Source organism: Talpa europaea (genome assembly GCF_964194135.1).
Source record: "Talpa europaea genome assembly, chromosome: 1".
Lineage (NCBI taxonomy): Eukaryota > Metazoa > Chordata > Mammalia > Eulipotyphla > Talpidae > Talpa > Talpa europaea.
In genome coordinates this window covers 104,068,136-104,092,460 of record NC_140073.1, presented here as the reverse complement: position 1 = coordinate 104,092,460, position 24,325 = coordinate 104,068,136, and the positions used below count along the sequence as shown (strand labels likewise).

The 24,325-nt window shown below is 34.7% G+C and overlaps 1 protein-coding gene across 2 annotated transcripts in view; it reads left to right on the top strand.

Annotated features, from left to right (window-relative positions):
- GRB14 (growth factor receptor bound protein 14) overlaps window positions 1-24,325 on the top strand; it is a gene marked incomplete at both ends in the record, with an annotated part of 105,804 nt that overhangs the window by 28,913 nt on the left and 52,566 nt on the right. The window contains one exon of one of the 2 annotated variants that reach the window (XM_084236305.1): window positions 14,895-14,957. The exons of the other annotated variant lie outside the window; for it this stretch is intronic. Coding sequence (XP_084092431.1) covers window positions 14,895-14,957 — 63 coding nt within the window. Of the gene's footprint in view, window positions 1-14,894; window positions 14,958-24,325 lie in introns of those variants that run through there. 2 annotated transcript variants of the gene reach the window in all.

Below are 24,325 nucleotides of genomic sequence, written 5' to 3'. Positions count from 1 at the left end.
CCCCCTCATCAGTGCACTTTGGTCAATCTGCCTGTTCTGTTCCCTACTCTGTCTCTGGTGAATCCTCTCACCCCCTGCCTCTCCGGCCTGTACCCCAGGTCTTGTATGCATAAATAAATAAATCTTAAAAAAAAGTTATTTGTACATCTGTGGTATGAGAATTAATAGATAAAAACAATATTTTTGTATCAATTATGTCTAAAAATAATACTTGATTTATAGAAATACTGGAGTTAAGCATAGTTGGGGAATATAGTATTCCAATAAACAGAATTAATTCAGCTCTGATAAACTGAAAAAGAAAATAAATTATGTAGAAAAACTGTCTTGGATAGAATAGTTCACCTGAGGTAATGAATGCCTAGCCCAGTGCTTGGGATAGAGGATGTGCATCTATAATTAATAGCGAAAGGACTCTGTTTATGGATGTTTTCACTTGATCTTCATTCTGGTAATTTGACTAGTTTTAGAATTATAGGTTCAAGATAATTTTATTCTCAGAATTTCGAAGATAGTGATCCTTTGTCATTCAGCATCTACTATTAAAGATTTTAAAAGTTTGTTGTCAATCTCCTGTTTACTGGTAAGTAAGACTTTTGATTTGTTTGTTGGTTTTTAATCTATTCTCTGGAAGTTTTCCACTTTTTCCTCTTAATATTGGAATTATGATATTTTACAAAAATATTTTTGAAATTGTCTTTAAAATTACTATTCCTGCACTGTACTTGATAGGCTTGTTTAATCTCAAGCCTACAGTCTTTTATTCAGTTAAGAGAACATTATGTGTTTCATTATTTTTCTCTCTTCTGTTTTCCCCTTCTGGGCCCAAATTTTGCCAAGCATTATGTCAGCCTTGTGGTTTTGAGCACGTTAACCTCTAACATCTTTGATCATCAATTGCATTATTATAAAGTGGAAATTATAATCACTGGGAGGCCAGTACCCAATATGGTAATTACTCTTTCTCCTTCACATGCCTTGCTCCTCTGAACTTATCATTTTGATCAAGGCACTTGACTCTAAATATAGATTCTGGCTCTTAAAGTGATGTCTGGGCTGTTTTTAGCATGAAGGTTACTGGACATGACTCTGGTCTTCCTCAAGGTAGCCCTGGCTCATTTATGAAAGTATCTTTGGATACTGTAGCCAGTACTAAATTGCACATACAGAGATCAGCACAAAGAAAAGTCAAAGTATGTGAATATGGAATATAGGATGCTAAGTAACAGGGTGACTGTTACAAGGTAGAAGACTATAAAAGAAAACAGTGTATCTGTAATCTGCTGACAGATTCTTCTTCTCAGAGCAGCTCCAGTCATGTCACACTTCTTAAAAATCTTCATTGGATCCCCTCGCCTACAAAATTAACATCAGATTTTTATACTTAATTTTCAAGTTGTGAAATGTTTGACTCCAGTAAATCTTCCAATATTATATCCTACTGTTTTCTATATATTCCTTCAGCTTAACAAAAATGTATTACTGTTTCCTAAATATATTCTATGCTTTTCCTTTGACTGGAATTCTCCCTGCAGCCTATTTACACCAGGGAAATCCTTCACTTTTAAGGTCCAACTATACAGCCTCTTCATTTATGAAGACTTTGACAATCTCCATGACTCTGTTCTACCTCTCTGTGTGGTCCAAAGCATGTGATGTGTATATATTTCTTGTAGCATCTAATATATAACCTTGAAGTGATGTTAGCTAGAAACTGTGTCAAAACCCATCTGTGATTTACTGTCTAACAGTGTATTATGTGTAAGTGTAATCTGTGCATGGTAAATATAGTTTAATGAACAAGAGAATGGAATGTATTGCAGTCATTCTGCTATGTCATGTTTCACATGGAACAAAGTAAATTTGGAGATTTTTTTTTTAATGGAATTGACTAGTGACCAAAATTGTGCTTTGTTTGATTATCTTGATTAGAGGCTTTTAGATTATCTATATGATCACTTCTTGATCTTTATGAGTAGTGATACACACTTGCTAATGACAAAGTATGATTTTTCAGCACCCAGTAAAGGAGGCTCCTGTTTGTCCTTTCTTTTTCTTTTGTGTTGTATTTTTTTCTGTTGATTTTTAGGAACTCTTTATATATTCTGGATTTTAGTCCTTTCTTAAACATGTTGCACAGATAATCTCTTAATTTGTGCCTTGTATGAATTGTATGCATGGTGTCTTTTATATTATAAACATTAAAATATTTACAAATTAAATTTATTGATTTTTAAAATGGTTTCTAGGTCATACTTAAAGAAGACTTTTCCCATCACAAGGTTAGTAAGGCATTGTTTGGTTATTTCTTCTAAAATGCTTATAGCTTAATTAATACTTAGAAATTCCTCTTCAGTTTTCTAAATTTGGGGTTCATTATATTAAGTAAAAAAAAAATCTGCATCTTTTATTTACTCAGATGAGTATAGTTTTCTCTGTCTTATTTCGCCACTGATTTTCAGTACCAGCTGTTGCAAACATACATGGATCTGTCAGTACCCTTTTAAAAAATAGATGATGATTGTTTTATAATATATTATGTCTGTTAGTGAAGATAAGACCCTTCCAACTGACCTTGTTCTTCTTTCTTAGTGACAACTTCACACTTTACTCTGAAACCATTTGAATAGCATAAAAGGTATTTGTTCCTTCAAGATTATATAGAATTTTTTTGTCAACAAACAACCTGGTATTACGATACTTTTTGAGGGAATAGCTCTTTGACAACTTTTTCTCTTTTTTCTATGGTAATTGATGTCTTTAAAGTTATTGTTTTTCTATATTCTATGTATGTAAATTCTATTGGCTCAGAGAATTATCAATTTAATCTAGGTTTATTTGCATAAAATTAGAGTAAGTAATTTGTTAATATGCTTTTAATTGCTTCTTCATATCTTTGCTATTATTTATTTTGTGTCTTGGCACTTTCCCTAATCTCAGATTTGTTTTACTTATTTATTGTTTTGATTTTTTTCAAGTTTTAATATCTACTTTTATCTTTATTAATTTCTTTTTTTCTTATTATCTCTGGTTTAATGGTGTTTTCTAATATTTGAATCTTAGTGAATTTTCATTTTACTTTATTAAAATATGTGTTTAAGGCTATGAATCATAGTATGAAAACTGTTTTAGCAGAGTAAGATATAATACGACTTTTTTATTTTATCCATTATTGTTATCATTGTCTGACTAGCTATTCCACAGTTTTCATTTTCTTTTGACAAAAGCATTATTTGAAGAGTCTAAAATATTTAGATGCTAGCAGCTTCCTTTTCCCATGTTTCATTAGTAAATTCAAATTGTAGTGTATTATGATCAAAAACTATGCATTCTTTCCATTATTCAGACTTGTTGGCCACCTGAAATGTGTTCAAGTTTTTTTTTTTTTTTTTGACCACTTTCTTAAAGGGAAATTATATTCTCTTTTTAACTTTAGAGTTCAATATGTAGCAGTTAAGTCTCTTTTATTTATTATATTTACTTATTTATATTTTTCTTATTTATGCCTACTTTTTAATCCACTTATGATTCATGGTTTGAAGGTTGTATAATAGTCTAATAGTCTGTTAATAATGTGTTTATACTTTATTCTCCCCATGTCTCATATAAGGTTTGCTTTACAAATACAAATGTATTTTATAATGACTAGGTATTCATAGTTAATATTTTTGTTGTGGGTTACATCATTTGGCATGTTCAAGTTTTCTTGATTTTCTGTTTATACTTTTCTGTTCTGGGTTCAGTCTTGCATTATGTCCACCACTGCATTCTTTTCTTCCTTTCCTCTGTCCATCTTTCTTTTCTCTTTTGTTTCTTCTCTTCTGTTTTCCTCCTCCTATTCTTTTGTTTTTAGACTTTCTTGATCACTTGGTTTTAGGGATCTCTTTTCCACACAGAATAGAAGCAATCTGTATTATGATTCAAATATGAAGTTTGTTTCCTTTCAAAGATGAGTTTGACTCTCTAACATTTACTGAGATAAACTTGTTGTTAATATTCTATATTATTCTATATTATTTTAAAAATCATATTTTACATGCTTTTTGATTTGTAAGATTTGAAAAATATTTTCACTGCGTATTCTTCATTCTTGACTTTTTGTGTTTGCTTTCTTTTAATTATGAAAGCATATCATTATAACTGTATCTGTATAACTGTATGAAACACTTACTACTCTTGTTTCTTTCAACATTATTTATTGATCCCCTCTAAGCAGCAATAATAAATATAATATTCATCCTTCTCCCTTTCATTTCAGTTAATTATAACATTATAAAATAATGTACTTCAATTCTTTTGTGATTTATACATTTTAAATATCTTTTGATCTCAGAAACATTCCATATTTTCTCTTTCAGCTTTCATCCTGTTTTGTTTATTATTTCTGCATTGTTAAGTCTTGTATGATTTATATTTTATTATAGCAGCATAATCACAGAGGGATTTAGTCCTTTAATTAGTTTCAGTATTTATTCTTTTTCTTTTACTCTTATTTTTCTAGTCATCTTTTGGATGACTGCAATTTATCATCTACTATATCCTTCAATAAGATTCTATGGGAACAAGAATTTGTGTGTTTCCATATGTTCAAAACATTTGAACATTGTTGCCTTTATAATTAACAAGTTTGACTGAACTTAAAATCTTATTTGTATTTTCGTGCCCAAGGATGTAATGAACATTTGTCCATCCAGTAGATGAACTGGAAGGAAGTGGGTCCACTAACGCTTGTTGCTGAATATTGTTGTGGGAAATAGTACAATGGAATGGTTCCCCCTAACCCCCTTATAAGTTTCTAGAACATTTTGCTTTGATGTCCAAAGAATTTTTTTAATTTGAAATTCACTAACTTTATTAGACTGTTTTGCCATCAACTGTTAAAAGTTATCCATGGAACTGTGTGCCTTTTTTTCAAATGTGTGAAAATAATATGTACATATGAGTAGAAGTGTAACTAGTGTTTTTGTTGTTATTCATTTGTCTTGCTGTCTTTCTGAAATTTACAGCTTGTTTAGGATGGGGGTTTACAAACCTTTTCTTCTTTATTAAACTTACATTTCGTTTATAATCTTATGTATGTTTCTGTGTGCATCATTGAGGATCAACATGTGTATATACATATCAAGTTTAAGACAAGTTTGTTTCTATAAAGGGCTCCACAATAAACAATAACTATTTTAGACTTTGGTGGATAGACTGTCTACATCACACCCCACACATTTCTGCACTTGTAGCATGAACAGGAACCACATACAAGACATAAGTGAATGACTGTGGCTGTCTTCCAATAAAATGTATTACAAATACTAGAATTTGCATTCCATATAATAGTGTGCTTTTTCAATTGATATTTTATTTATTTATTTATTTATTTTTTATTTGTTTGTTTGTTTTTGTTTATACATGCACTGGGTACAGTCAGAAGCGCGGGAGGGTGAGAGAATTCACCAGAGCCAGAGTGGGGAGCAGAGCAGGCAGAAGGACCGAAGTACACTGCTGAGGGGAGCAGCGGGCGGCAGGAGAGGTCTGCGCACCATGTGGGATCCTCCTCCAGTGGCCGGGGAGCAGCCGGGGATCGAACCGGTGCCGCAGAGGCCGCGGGCAGCTTCGCAACCCAGCGCTCAACCGCTGCGCCACCGGGGAGGCCCTCAATTGATATTTTATTAAAAAGTTTTCTTATATTTTAAATTTTCGTATTTATTCCTTTATATTATTTTTTTATTTTTATTTTTTATGGAGAGTCCAGTTATAGATCTCCTTTCCTTATCTATAAGTCTCTCAGTTTCTAATACTACATTTAAAAAGGTTTTCTTCTTTGACTGATTTTCTTGTAACTGTCATAAATTTACTTTACTTCTGATTAAACTATAGATTTCAGTACATAACAGTTAAATGTCAAGTTCTATCAACTGAGGTTTCACCTCATTGTCTTGCTGTCTCTTCCTAATACTTTTTTTTAATGATTTATTTATTTATGCATACAAGAACTGGGGTACAGGTCACAGGTGTTGGGGGGGGTGAGAGGATTCACCAGAGACAGTGGGGAGCAGAAGAGGCAGATCTACTGAAATACACTGCTGAGGGGAGCAGTAGGCGAGTCAGGAGAGGCCTACTGTACCATGTGGGTAGCTCCATCGAACTTGTACTGCAGAGGCTGTGGGCAGCTTCATGGTGCTGTGCTTTGCTGTGCCTAATCCCTTGCGCCACCAGGGAGGCCCCTCATCCTGATAATTTTAATCTTCTACTTTGTGTGGACACATAGGATTTTGTGTGGTGTGATATTGAATTTTATCTGCTTGTTGGCAGTGCTTTTATTGCAATTAATCTGCATCTCCCATTTGTTTTCCTTGTACATTTTCTCCTTCCATTCATGCTATGTTTGCACAGGTTTGATGATGGTTCTGTTTTATCACTCATCTATAAAGGAAATGAGTTTTACTTGAACATATTTTTGGGAATTTCATGAGGAAGACAGTCAAAGACTAAGTATTAAGTTAAAAAGAATTTTCTTTGTGTTTGGAATTTTTTCAGTTTTTAATTCTTCTAAGCTAATAGAGATGGGTAACTGTGATGTTTTTCTTAATACAATGATTTCCCACTGCCACAGAGTTAAGGTGTTCCTTATTAAAATGAATACTGATCTACATTGATTTTTATTATTTTTTTAAAGATGTGTATGTGTTTATGAGGAATAGTGATGAGAAATCAGATAATATTCTCATATTTCATATTAGTCTGATTCTCATACTTTGTAGGTAATTTCTCTTTCAGGAAGAGTTGTACATAATATCTTTTCCTTGTGAAGTCATCACATTTTCTGTTATTTGTCTTAGCATGCATGACTCCTTTTACATTCAAATTGCTTAGACATCTGAGGACCCTGTTAAAGTTTTGTAACTTTCATTAGCCAGGGACCTTCTACTTTTTCTTTCTAATTTTTTCTACTTTCTTTTTTCACATCTGTAATTTATATTCTGTATGTGTTAGGTGTTGATCTTTCAGGATTTATTCCTCTGTGGCTTTTTTTTCTTTTTACTTCTTTGGCTTTCCTTCATATTTTGGGAGACATGCTGTCAACTTTATCGTTCATATTGCTTATTATTTTTTAGCTTTATTCATTGTAATACTATATTATATATTAACATAATATGTTTCCATACAGTTTATATATCCAAGAATGGTCTGCGGGTCTCTAATTGCTACTTTATGCAGCTGTGTGTGGACTGAAATAATGAGCCCAGTATTGGTGATAATTAGACAGAGTTTAATAGATAATGAAAGTGAGGAGTCAAACCCAGAAACAGTCTGACAGATTTCACTCTGAGACAACTCCTCTGCCAATCACAAGTTTGAATGAGATTATATACTGTAGGAAAGAAGACATTAATTATTGTCTTATATCATGTAGTACAGTAATCAAAGCATAGATTTTTGAGAAGGGTTTCTGGTTTTCATTCAGAAAGTGAATGAAGTGTCAGACTTTCCTGGTTGTTCAGACTCAGGTTGTTGTTATCTGTGCATAAAGGGAGTCAAGACATCACAGTAGTTAAACATTATCCTAACTCCGCTTTCATTATTTTCATCTTCCTGTCTTCTGTCAGCAACAGATATAGAGAGGTTGTTGATTTCATTTCTTCACAGGCTTATGGATTTTTCTCCTAACTTCTTCATAGAACAGGGCCAGCCAGTTCTGATTGGAGTCTATGCAGGGACTTTGAACTTCTTTTCAGACTAGGGATGGGGGTCCCAAAATGCAATTTCAGTTCATGGTAGCATTGTATTTTGTCAGTGTTTATAGTGACTTGAATCTTGGCCCATATGAGGAATGCATTTAGACTTTTTAAAAAACTCTAAAATTTTCCTGAACTATCTCTAATATTTTTGGAGGGAGTTTATTTTCCATTCATATTCCATTCTTATTTTCCTGTTGTTTTCTTCTAATATCAGTAATCCTTGATTGTGTATTGTATTTGTTAATCTTACACCACTTATATAGATAATAGATCTCTTTCCTTTGTTTTTGTCTTTGTTTTTTTTTGTTTGTTTGTTTGTTTATTTGTTTTGTTTTTTAAAGAAGAACAGGCATGTAGACCGGAGGTGCAGGGGGGTGAGAGGATTCACCAGAGACAGAGTGGGGACCAGAACAGGTGGATCTACTGAAATATACAGGAACAGCAGGCGAGACAGGAGAGATCTGTTGCGCCATATTTGGGTTAGCTCCCTGGCTAGGAATGGAACTCCAGCCCTAGCAGTGTCAGCCCTGAGATTTAACCCCTAGGCCACCAGGGAGGCCCTGATATGTTTGTTTTTTGTTGTTTTTTTTTTGGTGGGAGTGGATATTCTGGTTGTTTTGACCTTTGCTTTCCTTTTCTCTTAAGTATTTACATGGTCTTTATAATGAACTTGTATTTTCTCTAAGCACTATTTCTCTACTCTGCTTTCACATCACTTCTCTTATATGTGAATTCTGGCTGTAATTTCATATTCTTATTAATCTAATCCCAGTGATTTTTAGTCTCTGGAAGCTCATTTAGTTTATGGTTTATGAAGGCTCTTTCATATATCTCTGTAAAAAAAATAATGATCTCTACTAGTAAGGAAAGTCTTCCTTCTTTTACTTCTTGTCGTTGTAAAGTTTTGGAGACATAAGGTAGGCACTTCTTTTCTATCTGTTCTATTGATCTAGTCATGAATATTTCAGAGAAAAAGTTTTACTTAAAAAAAATTAAAAGTACATGAGATTTTAAGATATTATAGACAAGCATTTATCTTATAGTCTGTATTTTATTAATTATATCATGTTATAAGCTTATATATAGGAAGAATGAATTACTTTTATCTGTTTGACCACTTGAATTGACTTTTAGCTCCTTGTCATCTTTTAAAATTTGACTTCTTTCTGATTTGGTAATTCTTGTCTCTCTCCTGGCTCACCTTTCGGTTTTCTTACCTCTTACATCTTTCTGTTTTCCTTGGTTTTAGTCACCATCCATCTCCAAAAAAAAAGACAGTTCCTCTTCAGCACTGAGGTAAAATTCACATCTTATCAAATATTGGTATCCTCAAGGATGAGTCAGACTCCTCAGCTTGACATGAAATGACCAGTCCTCTCTGCTTCCTCCTATGAGATTTCTGCGTACTCATCAATGTATTGTTTGTTTTACTGGCACTCCTTTCAGTCCTGAATCCTTTGTCAACGGGCCTGCTATCTCATGATGAAAGTTAAGCTCTTTCTCTGTAGTTTTAGCACTTTATTTAATAAACTCATTTACAGAATTTAACACATTATTCTCATTATTTTTAAGATCCATCTGCCCTCCTGTTAGATAATAATTCTTTGGTAGATAGGCATAATATTCCTAGAAAACCATGCCAGGCATAGAATACGTAGGCTCTTTTTAAATACTTGAATGAAATTAAATGGTAATATTTATCAGCACTAGAACTTGCAAGTAACTCAGTAATTTTTTTGAAAAAGGAAATTTTCTATTTGAGTGTAAATCTGAGAAATCCTAGACCTTCCTCAAGTAGGGCGGGATACTCAAGTAGTACCCATACTACTTAACATTAATAGAACTATGTCAGATTGCAAAGGAATATCCAAATGTTCCTGGACAGATGATGGTGTGCTTTTGTTCTGAATAAATCATAAAGGTAATGATTGTTAAGATGAGAAAAGACTTCTGTACTAGGTAGCTGGAGTGACCAGTCTTTCCACATTGGTTGTGAGTGAACATGATGCCTACTGTGTACAAAGAGAACACTGCTAGGTACTCTGGGAGCAGCAGAGGAAATAAGAGCCATGTTCCTCCTTTTAAGGATTACATTGTCGTTAGGAAGAAAACTAAGGATTATAAGTTACCAAAGTAAATGCAGAGCAAGAAGAGAAGTGCAAAGTTTAGTATCGAAAAAAGTATAAAACAAGGAATGATTTAATTTAAATGGAGGAATGACCCTTTGGAGAAGTAAATTTTAATCTAAGCCTTTGAGGGAGTTAATGAATCTGAATAGGCAATGAGTTTCCCTAAAGAGGCAGCACGATAGTACGCTATGCACAGAGAAGACAAAGGTGAAGAGCAAGTTGCATTTTGTATGAGGGAGGGCAAGGGAGGCTAGTGGCTGCTGGTTGTCTAAAGAAGTATTTGTAGGACTCAGCAACCAAGAGGCATTCTTCTTACTTACAGCATTTCCCCCCTTAGCCACTTGGTCACTGGGTAGGTGCTGTGTTGGTTAAAGAGAAGCTAGAAATGTACTCACCCTTAAGCACCTTTTATTCTACTTTTTTCCTCCTTAATCATTTTATTTTTTATATTTTTTTTTTATTTTTTACACCATTGTTCATTTTTAAACAATATTTACTTCCCCCCACCCACTCAGGAGTAGTCCCCATAGAGTTTCCTTCACCAATGCACCCATGCACCATCACCTCAGTCCCCTGTGCTCCTCCCTCCCTCCCTCTCATCCCTCTCCCGCCTCCTCCCCTGCAGGATGTCTCTGATTTATAATTGTCCGTTTTTGCTTTGTTGTGTTTTGTACTGTTATTATTTTTTACACTGATGTCTTACTGGGTTCCCCTATACTCCTGCTATAAGTGAAACCATCCAATATTTTTCTTTTTCCTTCTGGCTTATTTCACTGAGCATAATTCCTTCTGGTTCCATCCATGTTGCAAGCAGCCTATATTCTAAATGATATAAAGTACACCCACATAGGAAGCAATAATTGAAACTTCACTAAACTAGTATATTTTAAAAGGCAAGAGATAGTGTGGAAAAGATGGAACTAAATACCTCCTGTTTTATAGGGTGGTTAAACTGAAACAAAATAACAAAGTGCCTAACACTTAATGGGAAATAGCACTGTTTTCTCTCCTCTCCCTCTCAATTCTAAGATAACAGGTTCATAAAAAAGAGAGGTAGTTGAAGGATGCATGATCAGTGAAACTTTCAGAAGAGATATGGCTTGACTTGTGATTTATGGGGCTTAGAGGGTGAATATTATGAACGAAGAGATGGGAAAACATAATGTGCTTTTGGGACTTTGTAGACTTTTGTAGAAGCTGAAGGAAAAAGAAGTTTGAAAGACAGACTTGTAAAATAGAACTTAGCTGGTGCTTCCTCCTGTCTCATTCCCATTTTGTACACTACTTTGACTAATTGTTTACTTGTCGCTATGCGTAGGAATCAGGAGTTATCAACTTTGAATTCCCCAAAGAAAATAGCATAAAACAAAGAATGTTTAGGTATATTAGAAAAAAGTCTGTATGAAGATGACATCTTATGCTAATGTTCTATCAAATTATGCAGTACAAAGTGAGTAAGAATATCATAGAGTGTGGGCCTCCCCGGTGGCGCAGCGGTTGAGCGCTGGGTTGCGAAACTGCGCGCGGCCTCTGCGGCGCCGGTTCGATCCCCGGCTGCTCCCCGGCCACCAGAGGAGGGTCCCACATGGCGTGCAGACCTCTCCTGCCGCCCGCTGCTCCCCTCAGCAGTGTACTTCGGTCCTTCTGCCTGCTGTGCTCCCCGCTCTGGCTCTGGTGAATTCTCTCACCCTCCCGCGCTTCTGACTGTACCCAGTGCATGTATAAACAAAACAAAGAAACAAACCAGCAAACAAATAAATAAAGCATGCCTCTATAAAAAAAAAAAAATAATAATAAAAAAAAAAGAATATCATAGAGTGGAACAGTAGAATGTCTGGAGTGATGTGTTTTGTTTTTTTTTTTAACCTGGGCTTATTGATTTATGTACTTTGTGAACTTGGACAAGGCAAGTTCTTTTGCAATATGTCCTTATATCTGGGTCTATTTCTTAGCTGTCTGCTCTTCTGTCATTATTGTCCTCATCTATTAACTAGATAGTGTCTATTTTATAGAGTTACTGTGCAGATTAAATGATAACAAGTCTAGTGTCTAGCTCATATTGAGTGCTTATATAAATATTATCAATAATTATAATAATAGTTAATTTTGTTATTCTTAATGCATGTCAAAACCTCGACGTGCATATATTTTGAGTGGCAAAATTCACTCATGTTCCAGCAAAACATTGAGTAAAATAATAATGTATACCTCTATTGTATAATACTTCATTATTCACTTGGCTGTATTAAATTTGAATCCTGTTATGTCAAAATTTCATTTTTGGAAATAATGACTGGTGACACAGTCTGAGAGAAATCTCTTAGGCCCATTATCTGTAGTAGGAATTCAGGGTGAGTTTTTTTCAGTACCCGCAACAGGTTCTTCCAGCCACTCCATAAACTTGAACTCCTTATGTACAGCAGTTCCAAATTTGTTCATTTTAACTTTTTATCCCCATTTTGAAGCAGGCAAAGAAATTAAGGCTCGGGCGACAGGATTAGTCAGTGCAAAAGTCATTTATAATAAAATAAGGGAGCAAATACCAAAGTTAAGTTTTTGTAATAGTATCTGTGATAACTAGGAAGTAAGAAAACAGTCAATATGAATTCTTGAAAAGGAAATTGGAAAAACAAGACTGCCTGTCTTAAGTGTGAATGTCATCTCATTAATCTTTCAGCTTTTTGACTGCAAAAAGTGTATGTATCATTTTTCAAAGACAACTACCTTTTTGGTAATATAAAGTTATAAAATGCCACATTTTGCTCTTTATGATTTTTCACTGAAAATTTATAAGTTTATAATTATAAATTTTATAATTTTCTAGTGTTCCAGAGATGATATATCATACTTCAGTAGTTAGTTGTCTGTCTAATGTTCTTTGAGTCCTTTGGGGCAGGTTTAAATATTATGCACCGTAATAGAGAGCTTGGACATTCTTTTGAGTACATAAGAATGTATTTTAGTGTTTAAAAAGCACCATAATGTGATGTAAAACAGTATCTTTAATTTCCTAATCACCTAGACTTCAAACCTTGGAGTCAGCTTTAATAAACTATTCAAGTCTGTATCTTTTCCCCTAATCACTTTTCAGAACAAATGTCATTTCCTCCTTGACGCCTGCCATGATCTCACCTTGGTTTTATAGTTTTTTCCACTTGATACACATTGGTTCTTGGCATTTCATCACTACGAACTCACTTAGCCCATAACTGAGTGTGATTTTTTAATTAAAAATTAATATATATTCCACTATGAAGCAGAGACCATATTTAATTCCATAGTATGGAACTCCCACTAACACAGTACCTGGCACATAGTGGACATTTTGCTTCATGATTTAGTGAAATGAGTTGGTTTGATTATGATAGACCCCAGTAAGATTTCTGAAAGCAAAGATAACATTTCTGTCAAGTATAACAGATGCTGTTCTTAAAATTATGTAGTTACTGTGGGCTTTGTTATTGTTGGTCTGGCAGAAAGTGTCTCAAAATTAAACCAGAATCATTACTTCATAAATTGGTAACTCCCCATAGGTGTTAGTAGTAGTTGGCTGTTGTTGGTAGTTTTATTTTAAAAAGCTGTGATAAACCTAACTGGGTAAGTATCAGACGAATGTCCCCAAATTAGATCTGTCAGCAGCTTTATATATAAAATAACCCTCCTCCCCAGCTACCATTGTGTAAAGGATGTAAATTTTGAAATTCAAAAGAGGAAGCCCTAGAGATTGTAGTGTCTTTTTGGCTTTTGAGGAATCTGAGATCACTGTGCACATAAAACATACCCCAGCAGATACCCCAAACATACCCAAACACCGCCTTGTAGCAGCAGTCTAGATAATAAAATGGAAAGTTTGTGGCCAAGTTACTGAGAATCTTCTATTTCGCCTCATTATTACACAATAATAAACAATCTCACTGTACTCTAGAAATTTCCAAGAGTTTCCTTGATGCTGAAAGCAGTAGGTCAATGCCCATGTTGTGGCTGAAAAGCACTGAGTAGGTGCTTATTAAGTCATCAGTCCAGGAGGAATTATATAATAATAAAAAATCAGATCTGTTTAAATAATTATAATAATACTTTTGAGTTTCTTAGACTTTATTGAAAATCTTCTTATTTAGCAAGGTTTCTAATTATGATCCTCCTCCCATTCTAAAAACTGTTAGAATGCAATTTTTAGTAATTTATGAAAAAGCAAATGGTTATTAAAATTTTGAGATTGCTTTGAGCAGTGATATTTTGTAACTGAAGTATGCTAAATTATACAGATCCGTGTGTGTTAAAAACAAGTATTTGAGATTAATGTATTTAATGTGTATTTTATATTACATGATTTAGGATGATCGTTAAGGTAATGTTTAACAGGAATATTTAAGTACATAATCTAAAGGATAGTTGAAAGATTCAGAATGCAAAAATTTTAGCAGTCTATTGGATGAAATACATAAATATACATTAAAAATATTTTGTTATAACCTGTAATTTAACACTTTTGGACTAATTCAAACATCAGGGTTATTTTTTTGTGCCTCACATAATATGTTCCAATCAGGCCATTTATCAATTTTATGACTAGCATAAGTAAATTCAGTTCATCTGCATATTTATATACTTTAAAATAGACCAATGTAAACAGTGTCTTATCTGCCATATGTTGAAATGTTTCAGTAAAGTAAAGACATAACTGCCTTGTCAACAAAGATGGCATTGAATTGCACTGTTTTGGAAAAAAAAGTTAAGTGAACTAGATGCCTGTTAATCTGGTTCTTTAAATATCATAAACAAAAGTATCAGAATGTGTTTCCAAGGACAAAGGCAGAGTTTTCTGGGCTTTGATTGGTTGCTGCCTTGTCCTGTCCCACAGCCATCCTTAATTGGCTTAGAGTAGATTGGAATCACATAAGCAGGGTGACATTTATTACTTTCTTAGTTGTTTCTTTGCACTGAGCTCTGAGATGCCTAAGGAGTAACTGTAAAAGATTTCTTTCATTTCGTCCATGATCTTTGAGAGGGGATCATTCTAAGAAAAGCAGGCATGAGTCTGAATGCGAGAAGAGTCACTCTGCCTGCAATAACGCCAATAGTGCTACAGAAAAGGGTATGTGCCTGCCTTTGCCTTTTTCTTTTCTTTTTTCCTGTTACTGTGTGTTTATTAATATGTTGGAAACTTGTAACTGAAAGAGACTATAATTCATTGAGGCTATAGATAACTAAAGAACATGCAATTGGCATTCGACTGGGGTTGGAAATGCTGCGCTAGGACACCTCTGTAGTAAAACCTCCATGTAAAAGTAGTTTGGTCTCGATTTCAGGTCATTGTGGTTTAGAGACTGTATTGAAAGTTTTTTTCTCCTTCTACTGTAACTTCAGGCCATTTTGCCTTGAGTTCAATAGGAAATCTGCTAGCTATTATGTTTTATATTTGTTTACTAAGGAACAGTTTCTTTGTTTCACTATAATTTATAATACATCCATCTTCATTGTTGAATGGACTATATAATTGCTTTACTGTTTAAACATATGGCACCAGTTTATTAGCCTCTGGTTTCTACTCATTTCTATTGAGTTTCTGTCTATTTGCTTAAGAAAAACTTTCCATTAAATTTCCCCGTGAAAGAGCTTTCTGTTAATTATTAATGCAATCTATCCTTGTATAAAAATATTTTATCTCTTAGTTTTTTGGTAAAGATAAGTTTCATGTCTTTCTTGTAGCATTGTATTTTATAAGGTAGTAAATATGTCATGTAATGTAGCACTTAAGTAAAAATGAGTATACTAAACTTATTTTGTAAATACACTGAATAAGAACAATCACACTGAACTCCTTCAAAAATCAAATTTGCTGCATAGAAAAAAAAAAGAAAGCACCAAAACAAATTCTTGGAAGCATTCTTTCTGAATGATTTTGGTGACACTGGAGGCTGTAATGTTTATTGCCACCCAAACTTTTAATAGTTAACTATTAGTGTATTCCATTAAGTCAAAGGTCGTGGTTTAATTTATTTGAAAATAACAAATCTAACAAGGTTTTTTTCTTAAAGGAAGTGTCTCTTCTTTATTTTTAATTTTTAGCTTTTCTATTTTCTTATCCAGTTAACTGCTTATTTACTAGGGACATTTTACTTGGCATTGGGGTAGTATATGGTAATTTTGGCAGCGTTTGTTCTTAATCTTTCTTGATGCTATTCTCTCATCTTAAGCAAATTTAACTAAAAATATTTTGCTGCGAGCTACAATATTTTGATTTAGACTAATAGTGCATTAATAATGACCAGATACATTCCCTGACTCTTTGGGAATATGAAAAATTATAGTGATATATATCAAATCTGTGCTTTTATATTTGAGTATTTTCTTATCCAGTTAATAGTGCAGTTTACATGACCAAGAAACTCATCTTGTGGTGTTTCTGTACGATATGTTGGTGTGGTGGAAAGCATATCACTTGGGCTACCCGTTACTAGCTATGTGACCTTGGACAAAAAACTTAAACTCTCAGTCTCTACTTCCTCACTTGTAAGATAGTTGCTTGTTGTAGGAGATCAAAATATACTTTGGTCTTTGAGGAACAGGGTATTTAATGATCATTAAATAAATTAAAATCAGGGTATTTAAGAGATCATTTAATGATCTCTTCTACCAAAATACCCTTTAGACTTATTTGTGTCTGTATTTCTGTGAATCAAATTATATATTTTGTATTTTCATAGTTATGTAAAATATTTAAACCATTTCCTATTTTCTTTGAATATAAAAATTAGAATGAGATGCTCTTGTTTTCAAGGACTTGAGCTGTTAGCCTAGGGGAAATTGTATGTAAAAATTGGCTAGAAAATAACTTCCACCACTGACTGGTACGTAGCAAAGCAAGATTACGCTGGAAAGCTGTGATTATAATTGATGTTAGCTCTGAGTTGCCAATGGGCACATCATTGTGATTTCTCTTGGTCTTTTTATAATAAACTTCTTGTCAGGTTTCTATTATAATTACTTAAGTCAAAATTCCCTAAGCCCAAGTCCACATTATTCCTTTCCAGTGAGTACACTTATTATGTTCATATATTTTAGCACATCATTTGCAGAAAGTACTTACGCTGTTTCTTTATCCTGACATTTTAATCCTCAAAGGACCTACTGTCTATAAGATGTTCTGAAAATTGTAATGTCTCTTTTTTTAGGAATTGGATATTTTTCTGACTAAAAAAATCACTTTTTCTCTCACCCTCCCGCACTTCTGACTGTACCCAGTGCTTGTATAAATAAATAAATAAATAAATAAACAAACAAACAAACAAACAAATAAATAAATAAATCTTTAAAAAAAAATCACTTTATGTGCCCTGGTCACATCATGACTTTTTCAAGATGGGAAAGTATTCTCTCTGGTAACTAACTTAGTGTTTTCTGCATGCACCGTAACTTAAGATGATCTTACTAATTAGTACAAGCATTTGTCAGAGTTGTGGAAGAAGCTTCTAATTTTCCCAAGAAGGCCAAAGTACATTTTTTTACAGGTCTGGCAAAATGTTTGCTTACCCTGAATGAGTGACTCTTGCAAAATAATTTGCCAGCTGAAATTATAATCATTTGAAAGACTGAGGGAGTTCCTGAATATGCTTAATAGTGCTAGGAAGTAACTTTTTCTTTGTGAGTGTATCTAATCTGTATGGCCATTAAGATTTTCCTATGAATGGTAAGGAATTAAATTTTAAACATGGCCTTTAACATGGTATTAAAATCTTGTTGTGGGAGATCAAAATATACCTCAGTCTTTGAGGAACAGGGTATTTTGGTAGAATTCAAGTAAATTGGAAAAAAATTTTTGGTTTCCTCTGATTTTATTAGGATCTGATTTTCTTGATTTCTTGTGAATCGGGTTCTAATGAGGATTTCATTATACCCATCAGAAATTATCATCTCCTCATCAAATGTTCTAAATGAATACTTTACCTCATATCTTTTTCCTCAGAAAACTAGAAGTAGGCTATGTCTTATTTTTTTAGATGAGAAGACTGAATCTCGGGTATTGAGTGACTTATTTAAGGTCACCTAGAAGGTCAATGTCAAAGCTAGAAATAGAATTTAGGCCTTGTGACTTCCAGTGTATTTCTCTTAAATACATGTTGCCTCCTGAAATTAATATGTTAATGAAATTGCCTTATGGTATGTATAATTGCCATTCAACTTCCAGGCTGGAATTAGCTCAAGCAATCCTTTCATCTTTCTCTGCTTCCACCAACTCCCATATGCTCTGATATAAAAAAAACTTTTTAGTCAGAAAGCAATTGTAAGCAACAATGAGTGTGAGTGGTGTGTGTGTGTGTGTGTGTGTGTGTGTGTGTGTGTGTGAGAGAGAGAGAGAGAGAGAGAGAGAGAGAGAGAGAGAGAGAGAGAGAAGATGAGAGACAGAGAACTTGTATCTGGAACTCTGAATCAGTACTGTACATCAAGAAAACAGTTAAACATCTCAGAGAATTAGCAAAGGAGTAGAGCATTGTAAGGTATAAATTAAGTCCAATATAAAATTCACATTACTTTTATAAAATAGCTGCAGGCCAGAAAGCCAGATGTTCATATTCTGATTCTGTGGGTGTTTTATGCCTCTATCAGATTAACATTGTTTTGCAAATTCTGCTTATTATAATTATCCATATGATTATGAAAGATATTCATAACTATACAACGTCCTAAAGTATTTTCTGAAATCTCAGAGGAAAAAAGCAATAATTTTTAGAATGTATTTTTCTTAATATTCAAATATTCAAATCTCTTTTGAAAGTCTGAAATTCGTGAGTATACCATGGATCAGTGATATTTATCAAAGATTCAATCCCCATCTACAGAGGAGAATTGCTTATCTTATATTCATTTCATTTTTCATGCAATTAGAATCATTGCTTTGATTTTCTAAAAATAATTTTTGTGAAGAATAAAGAATACAGATCATAACATCACTATTTTGTCCAGAAACTTTTCAGTACATGCAAAACCAGTACAAGCCATGTAGGTTTCATTGTGCTTCAGGGCCTGAGTGCCCTGCAATTCCCAGGTGCCCTGCAGTTCCCAGCTGCGTATAGTGCCTCAGTCTAGCACACTGCTTTTCTCCTTGCGCCCCAAACAGTGTTGAACATTGCCCCTCTGCATGTCTGCTTGCAGTCTGGAGCTCTCTGATGGTATATAGACAATTCCCAGTTCCTTTTTGCTTTTCCAAAGACTGTGTCCTGGATCAGGTCATAGTACTGTCCTAAAGTCCTAGATTATTTCACGTTACATCCATCTTTGTGATATCTTAACATCAATGGATGTGCCTTTGTTACTTATTTCTCAATTCAGTAACTACTGCCATGTGACATTAGTTTTATTACCTTTTATGATATGTAAATCTTATTAGCTGGTTTTGTGTGTCTTACTGCTTACTGACTTTGCAAATTTAACTTTCAGTCATCTTTGTGTATCTTGTGTATTTTTTTATTGTCTAATACTAGTTGGTGTGTTTGGGCGGTCTTTTTAGTCTAATCACTAGATTTTTAATTTTCGAAGGAAAGACTCTTTAAATAAAGTGCTTTGTCAGTTACAGGCTAAATTTAATTTCATATAACCAGCAAACTCAAATAACAGAGTACTAAACAGAGAAGAGATTTTTCTTTCACTTGACAAGAATCAGTCCAAAGTTAATGTAGCGCCCCACAATATCCTCAGGCAACCAACCTCCTTGCTTTCTATTATATCTTCCTTACTGTGGATCCCTTTCCTTTTATGGGAAGATAAATGCAAATCTCCAGTCATCCTGTTCACATTCCTGGCATTCAAAATGGGATGGAGCAAGGGCATGGCTGGCCAGTTCTTCCAGATGTTACTATGCCACAATAACCCAGAGCTAACTGGCCAGGCTTGTGGTCAATGCTGGATACAAGGAAAATTGGAAACTGTAGGTTCAAATACAATGCTTTTGTCATCAAAATCAGGATTCATTGGGAAGAGGAGGTGAGAACTAGCTGCCTAGTGGTGGGCAACTAGCTGCCTTTTCTATAAGTGCTCCAACAAGTTAGGCATTCAGGAAATATTTGTCCCTTGGATTTTTATTATTGTCATGACAGATGGGAAATATGGTCATGCTATTTGAACAAATGTATTTTATTACTTGAATGGGGACAGTGGTTCATGGGGAGAGCAGGTTTCCTGTGTAGGGGAGGGCATTGGAAATCTACAGATGGTGATCTGATTTTAAATGGAGACTTGCCTGCAAGGTGATAATGGTGGTAGTGAGTGTTTTTATTGCTATTTATCCAGAATTCTCATTCTTGATAAACCTTGATCTTTCTTCTGTCCTTTTAATTATCACACAGGGTATCTTAGTTATGTAGTCACCCATGAAGGGTATCACACAGAACAAAGGACTTTGTATTTTCACAAAATGTTTCTTTTCCTGAGAAGTGAGTTTTGGGGAAGTATGGTAGAGTGGAGTGGAGACTGTACATTTAGAACCAGGAAGCCCCCCTGAGTTTGAGCCGAGCTCTATTTCTTACCAGGTGTGATTTTGGGTGCCTTCTTCTAAACCTTTCTGAGAATCCATTTCTCTGTCTTGAGGATCATGATACTTCCTCATGGAACAAGTTGCAAGGATTAAATAGGATAAATATTTAGAAGAATTTGATACACAGTAGAAGATCAACAAATGTGAATTCCTTTCCTCCTTTTCATCTGTGAAATGCCATGTTTTGCTAGTTTTTTAAACAGTTTAAAATCTTCCTATTACTATGAATTTAAATTTTTGGAGGCTCTCTACTGTTATGCTGATTATCCAAAAATTTCCTTGTAGCAAATGAATCCAATAAAAAGCATTTGTCCTTGGTATAGCGTAGGGAGAGAAAGACAATATGCCTTTTAAATGCATGCTCTCTTTGCTCTCTTCTTATAACTTTAGGGTGGACTCTGGGATTAAAAAAAATGTAATCCAACCATTATGTGCTGGAAAATATTATTATTGAAATCTGGGAACATAGATTTAAATATGATAAGATAGATGGCTAGATTATTTCTCCTTTTACTATCCTAGGGAGCATGATGTGGGACTCCTATATTGTATGTTTGAAAGAGGTAAAATTGTGCCTACTGTTAACTTTGTTTTAGTAGACAAGGGTGGTGTTACTGGTATGTTAGCTGTCTGATGGCAGATCCGTGTCATTTTTGATCATCACTTAACTTAAATGTCATGCACAGTGAAGGTACCGAGTTAGTCTGTAATTATTTTCAGTTGAATCAATACAATTTAAAAAAAAAAACAAAGAGTAGGCTCTTTGAATACTAACCTGTTATGGGCATTTCCTTCTCAATATTTGTCTCTTTGTTGTATTCACTTCATTTTACCTCATGAAGAGCTCTGCAATCAGAATCCACTTCAGTTAGTCTTCCCTGTATTTTCATGATCTTTACCCAGCTCCAACCTGCTACTGTGGGCAGTTTGGCAAACCCACTGCCTTCCACACATGCTGGCAAGAGTACATGCAGTATAATGTGCAGTTCTCATCACACTTTCTCTTTAATCCTCCCAAGAACTCTACAGATTAGTGGACAAAGTGAGGGTTGAAGAAGTGAAGCATCTTACCCAAATCCCATGAAAATAAGTGATGAAGGCAAGATGAGCACTAGGTTGGATCCACTTGCACAGGCCACCTTCCAAAATCATGGTCTCCCTTCCGCAGAACCCACCTTCACAACACAGCTGCAGCACTGTCTCCTCTCACCTCACCTCTGCTCATCACACACATCTCATCTTTCTACTAATCTGCCCTTTGAACTTTCAGTTATTTTCTTTTGTTGTGCACTCAGTCTTACCTCAAAGACACGTTGATAAACCATGCGTTAGTTCCTGAAAGCTCCTTGGAACTGGAGGAATCTTGTGGATCATAGTCATAAATACCACGTTTGCTTTCAAAATATATATGCTAAACTCTAATATTAACTGAGTTTTTATTAGTTTGCAGCATCTTGCCCATTTTACACTGTGAGAAATATAAGACTCAATGCTGATATGGCGGTCGTCTAGAACATGGTGATAGAGTAGGCTTGGTGTCCACCGGTGCCAGGAGCACCTGGACTGACTCTCCATAAGGACAGGGGCTGTGCCTCCTGCTATTTTGTAAGCTACGGTGCCTGGTCCGCATTTGGCAACAAGGGCAGATTAAAAACAGCTGGGCTGATTAACAGTCTCAGACTCTTGTTTGGGGGCGGTCTTAGGGCTGGCTTTCCTGGCCTTGTCCCAGCACCCTAAGCCAAATCTAGAAAATAAGAATCTCTTTTTGGCAGAAAAAAAGGAGCAAGACTTGGTAATTTCAGATATTAAAACCTCTGAAAGGATAAAGATTTTCTACTCCTGTAGGATATTAAAAATGCTTGTACTTAAAATAGTTTCAAAAGAGGAATTCAAAAATTGTTTTGGCACAAATAGTATTGTTAGAAAGTGATTATAACCTCCTAATTGGACATCTGTATTCAGTTGTATTTGTGAAAATATCAGGAACATTATTTTATAGTCTCAGAAGTCAAATTAGTTTGTAGTTGTATAAGATGTGAAGAAAAATTAGTTAATTGTATTCTTAGTTGAAAGAGAGAGAAACTCCAGCTTGAGTCCCAGGAAAGATTTTTAGTCAGGTGGCCAGGTGGTGTTCAGGGTGGGTCTCTCTCTCTCTCTCTCTCTCTCTCTCTCTCTCTCTCTCTCTCTCTCTCTCTCTCTCTCTCTCACACACACACACACACACACACACACACTATTCCTACAACCACCTCCTTTCTTATTGAAGTTTAAGATGTAGATATGATTTATCTTAAAAATTCAGTTAAAAATAGATTTAAACTTTGTTAAAGCTTGTAGTTATATTAAACAGGAACTCCATAAGGTTAGCAGTGTTACAGTTACAATTTTCAACATATTTTCTTTCTCTATTTGTACGTACTGAGAAATAGACTCCCTCTGGTGGTTCTTTTACTGTATGCAATTTTTCTGGCAAGTTTGTTGAGAAAAGAAAACATCATAGAAACAAAGGAAAAATAGCCCTTTCGTTTTCCTTACAAAATCTAGATGTTTTTGGGCATAGATGTATTTTTATGATCTGAGTTTTAGTGATATGGTACTTTTTTTTCTATTTTATATTATTCTTTTTTTTTTATAGATTTATTTATTTATTTATTTATACAAGAACTGGGTACTGTCATAAGCGCGGAAGGGTGAGAGAATTCACCAGAGCCAGAGCAGAGAACAGAACAGGCAGACTGATGAAATACCCTGCTGAGGGGAGCAGTGGGCATGGCAGGAGAGGTCTGTGTGCCATGTGGGACCCTCGCTGGCGGCCTGAGATCAAACCAGTGCTGCAGAGGCTGCAAGCAGCTTCATAGCCCAGTGCTCCTCAACCACTGTGCCACCAGGAGAGGCCCTGATATGGTACTTTTATTGAAGATATGTATTAAACAGTAGGATGAGCTCAGTAGAAAGAACCGGGTCAGTTGAGAGCCCAGAGATGGGAACCTAGGGCTGGTTCTGCTAGGGCCCAAGATCAGGGGCAGGTCAGACTCTTCAACATGCACTGCTTCATTAGTGAATTGGGAGGGTTTCAGTGGGTGTTCTCCAAGAGCCCTTCTAATCTTCAGTATTTTATGATTTTAACAGTATTTGTTTCATTTCTTTTTTATAAGGAATATGCTTTCTACTTGTTTTGCACTAATATAAATATTTAGAAAGGTGAACGGAAAGTAAAATTACAAAAACGGATATGTCAGTTGTTCCTACTGTTGTCATAGTGTGGGAGTGTAAGGTTTAGAACATGGTATTTTGTGTTTTATTATACCTTTATAAAATAATATCCCAAATGTCCCGGAAAGACTGAATATAGACTATTTCATAGGTTCTGTGGCACCTCAAATTACAGGAAGCATCATTATTTTATGTGCTTCCAATTAAACTGTGATGTACCATTGATGGTAAATTACCATCCAAGTTTCAGAGAAGTTAAATGTGAGAAAATGTGCTTTCAGAAAACAGAACTAAGGTAGCTCCTAAAAATGCTTCAGTTGATGCCAGGCAGCCTAAGAATTGCAATAAAGTCTGGTGTTCTGGCTCTTAAGAGTTTCTTTCCTCACTTTTCCCTTTCTCTCCTCTAAATACTTCTCCTTCTACCTCTTCCCAACTTCTTTCTTTCTCACTGTGTGAAATAATTTTTAACTTTTTTGCTTAGACATGTCTCATGGCTATTCTGGGAATAAATAATTGCTTAAAAGCTGAAATGAGATACTGGAATAACATTGTGTCCAACATAAGCAAAACCAGTGGTTTTCTGCTTTAAATATGAATAAGCATTAGCACTTGTGAAGATTTTTTTCACTTCAAAGGGGAATTAGTCAGCTCTGGCATCTTCACAGGAATTACATGAGTTTTAAAAACACTGAGACTTCAGAGAGCACTCTTTTGATGAA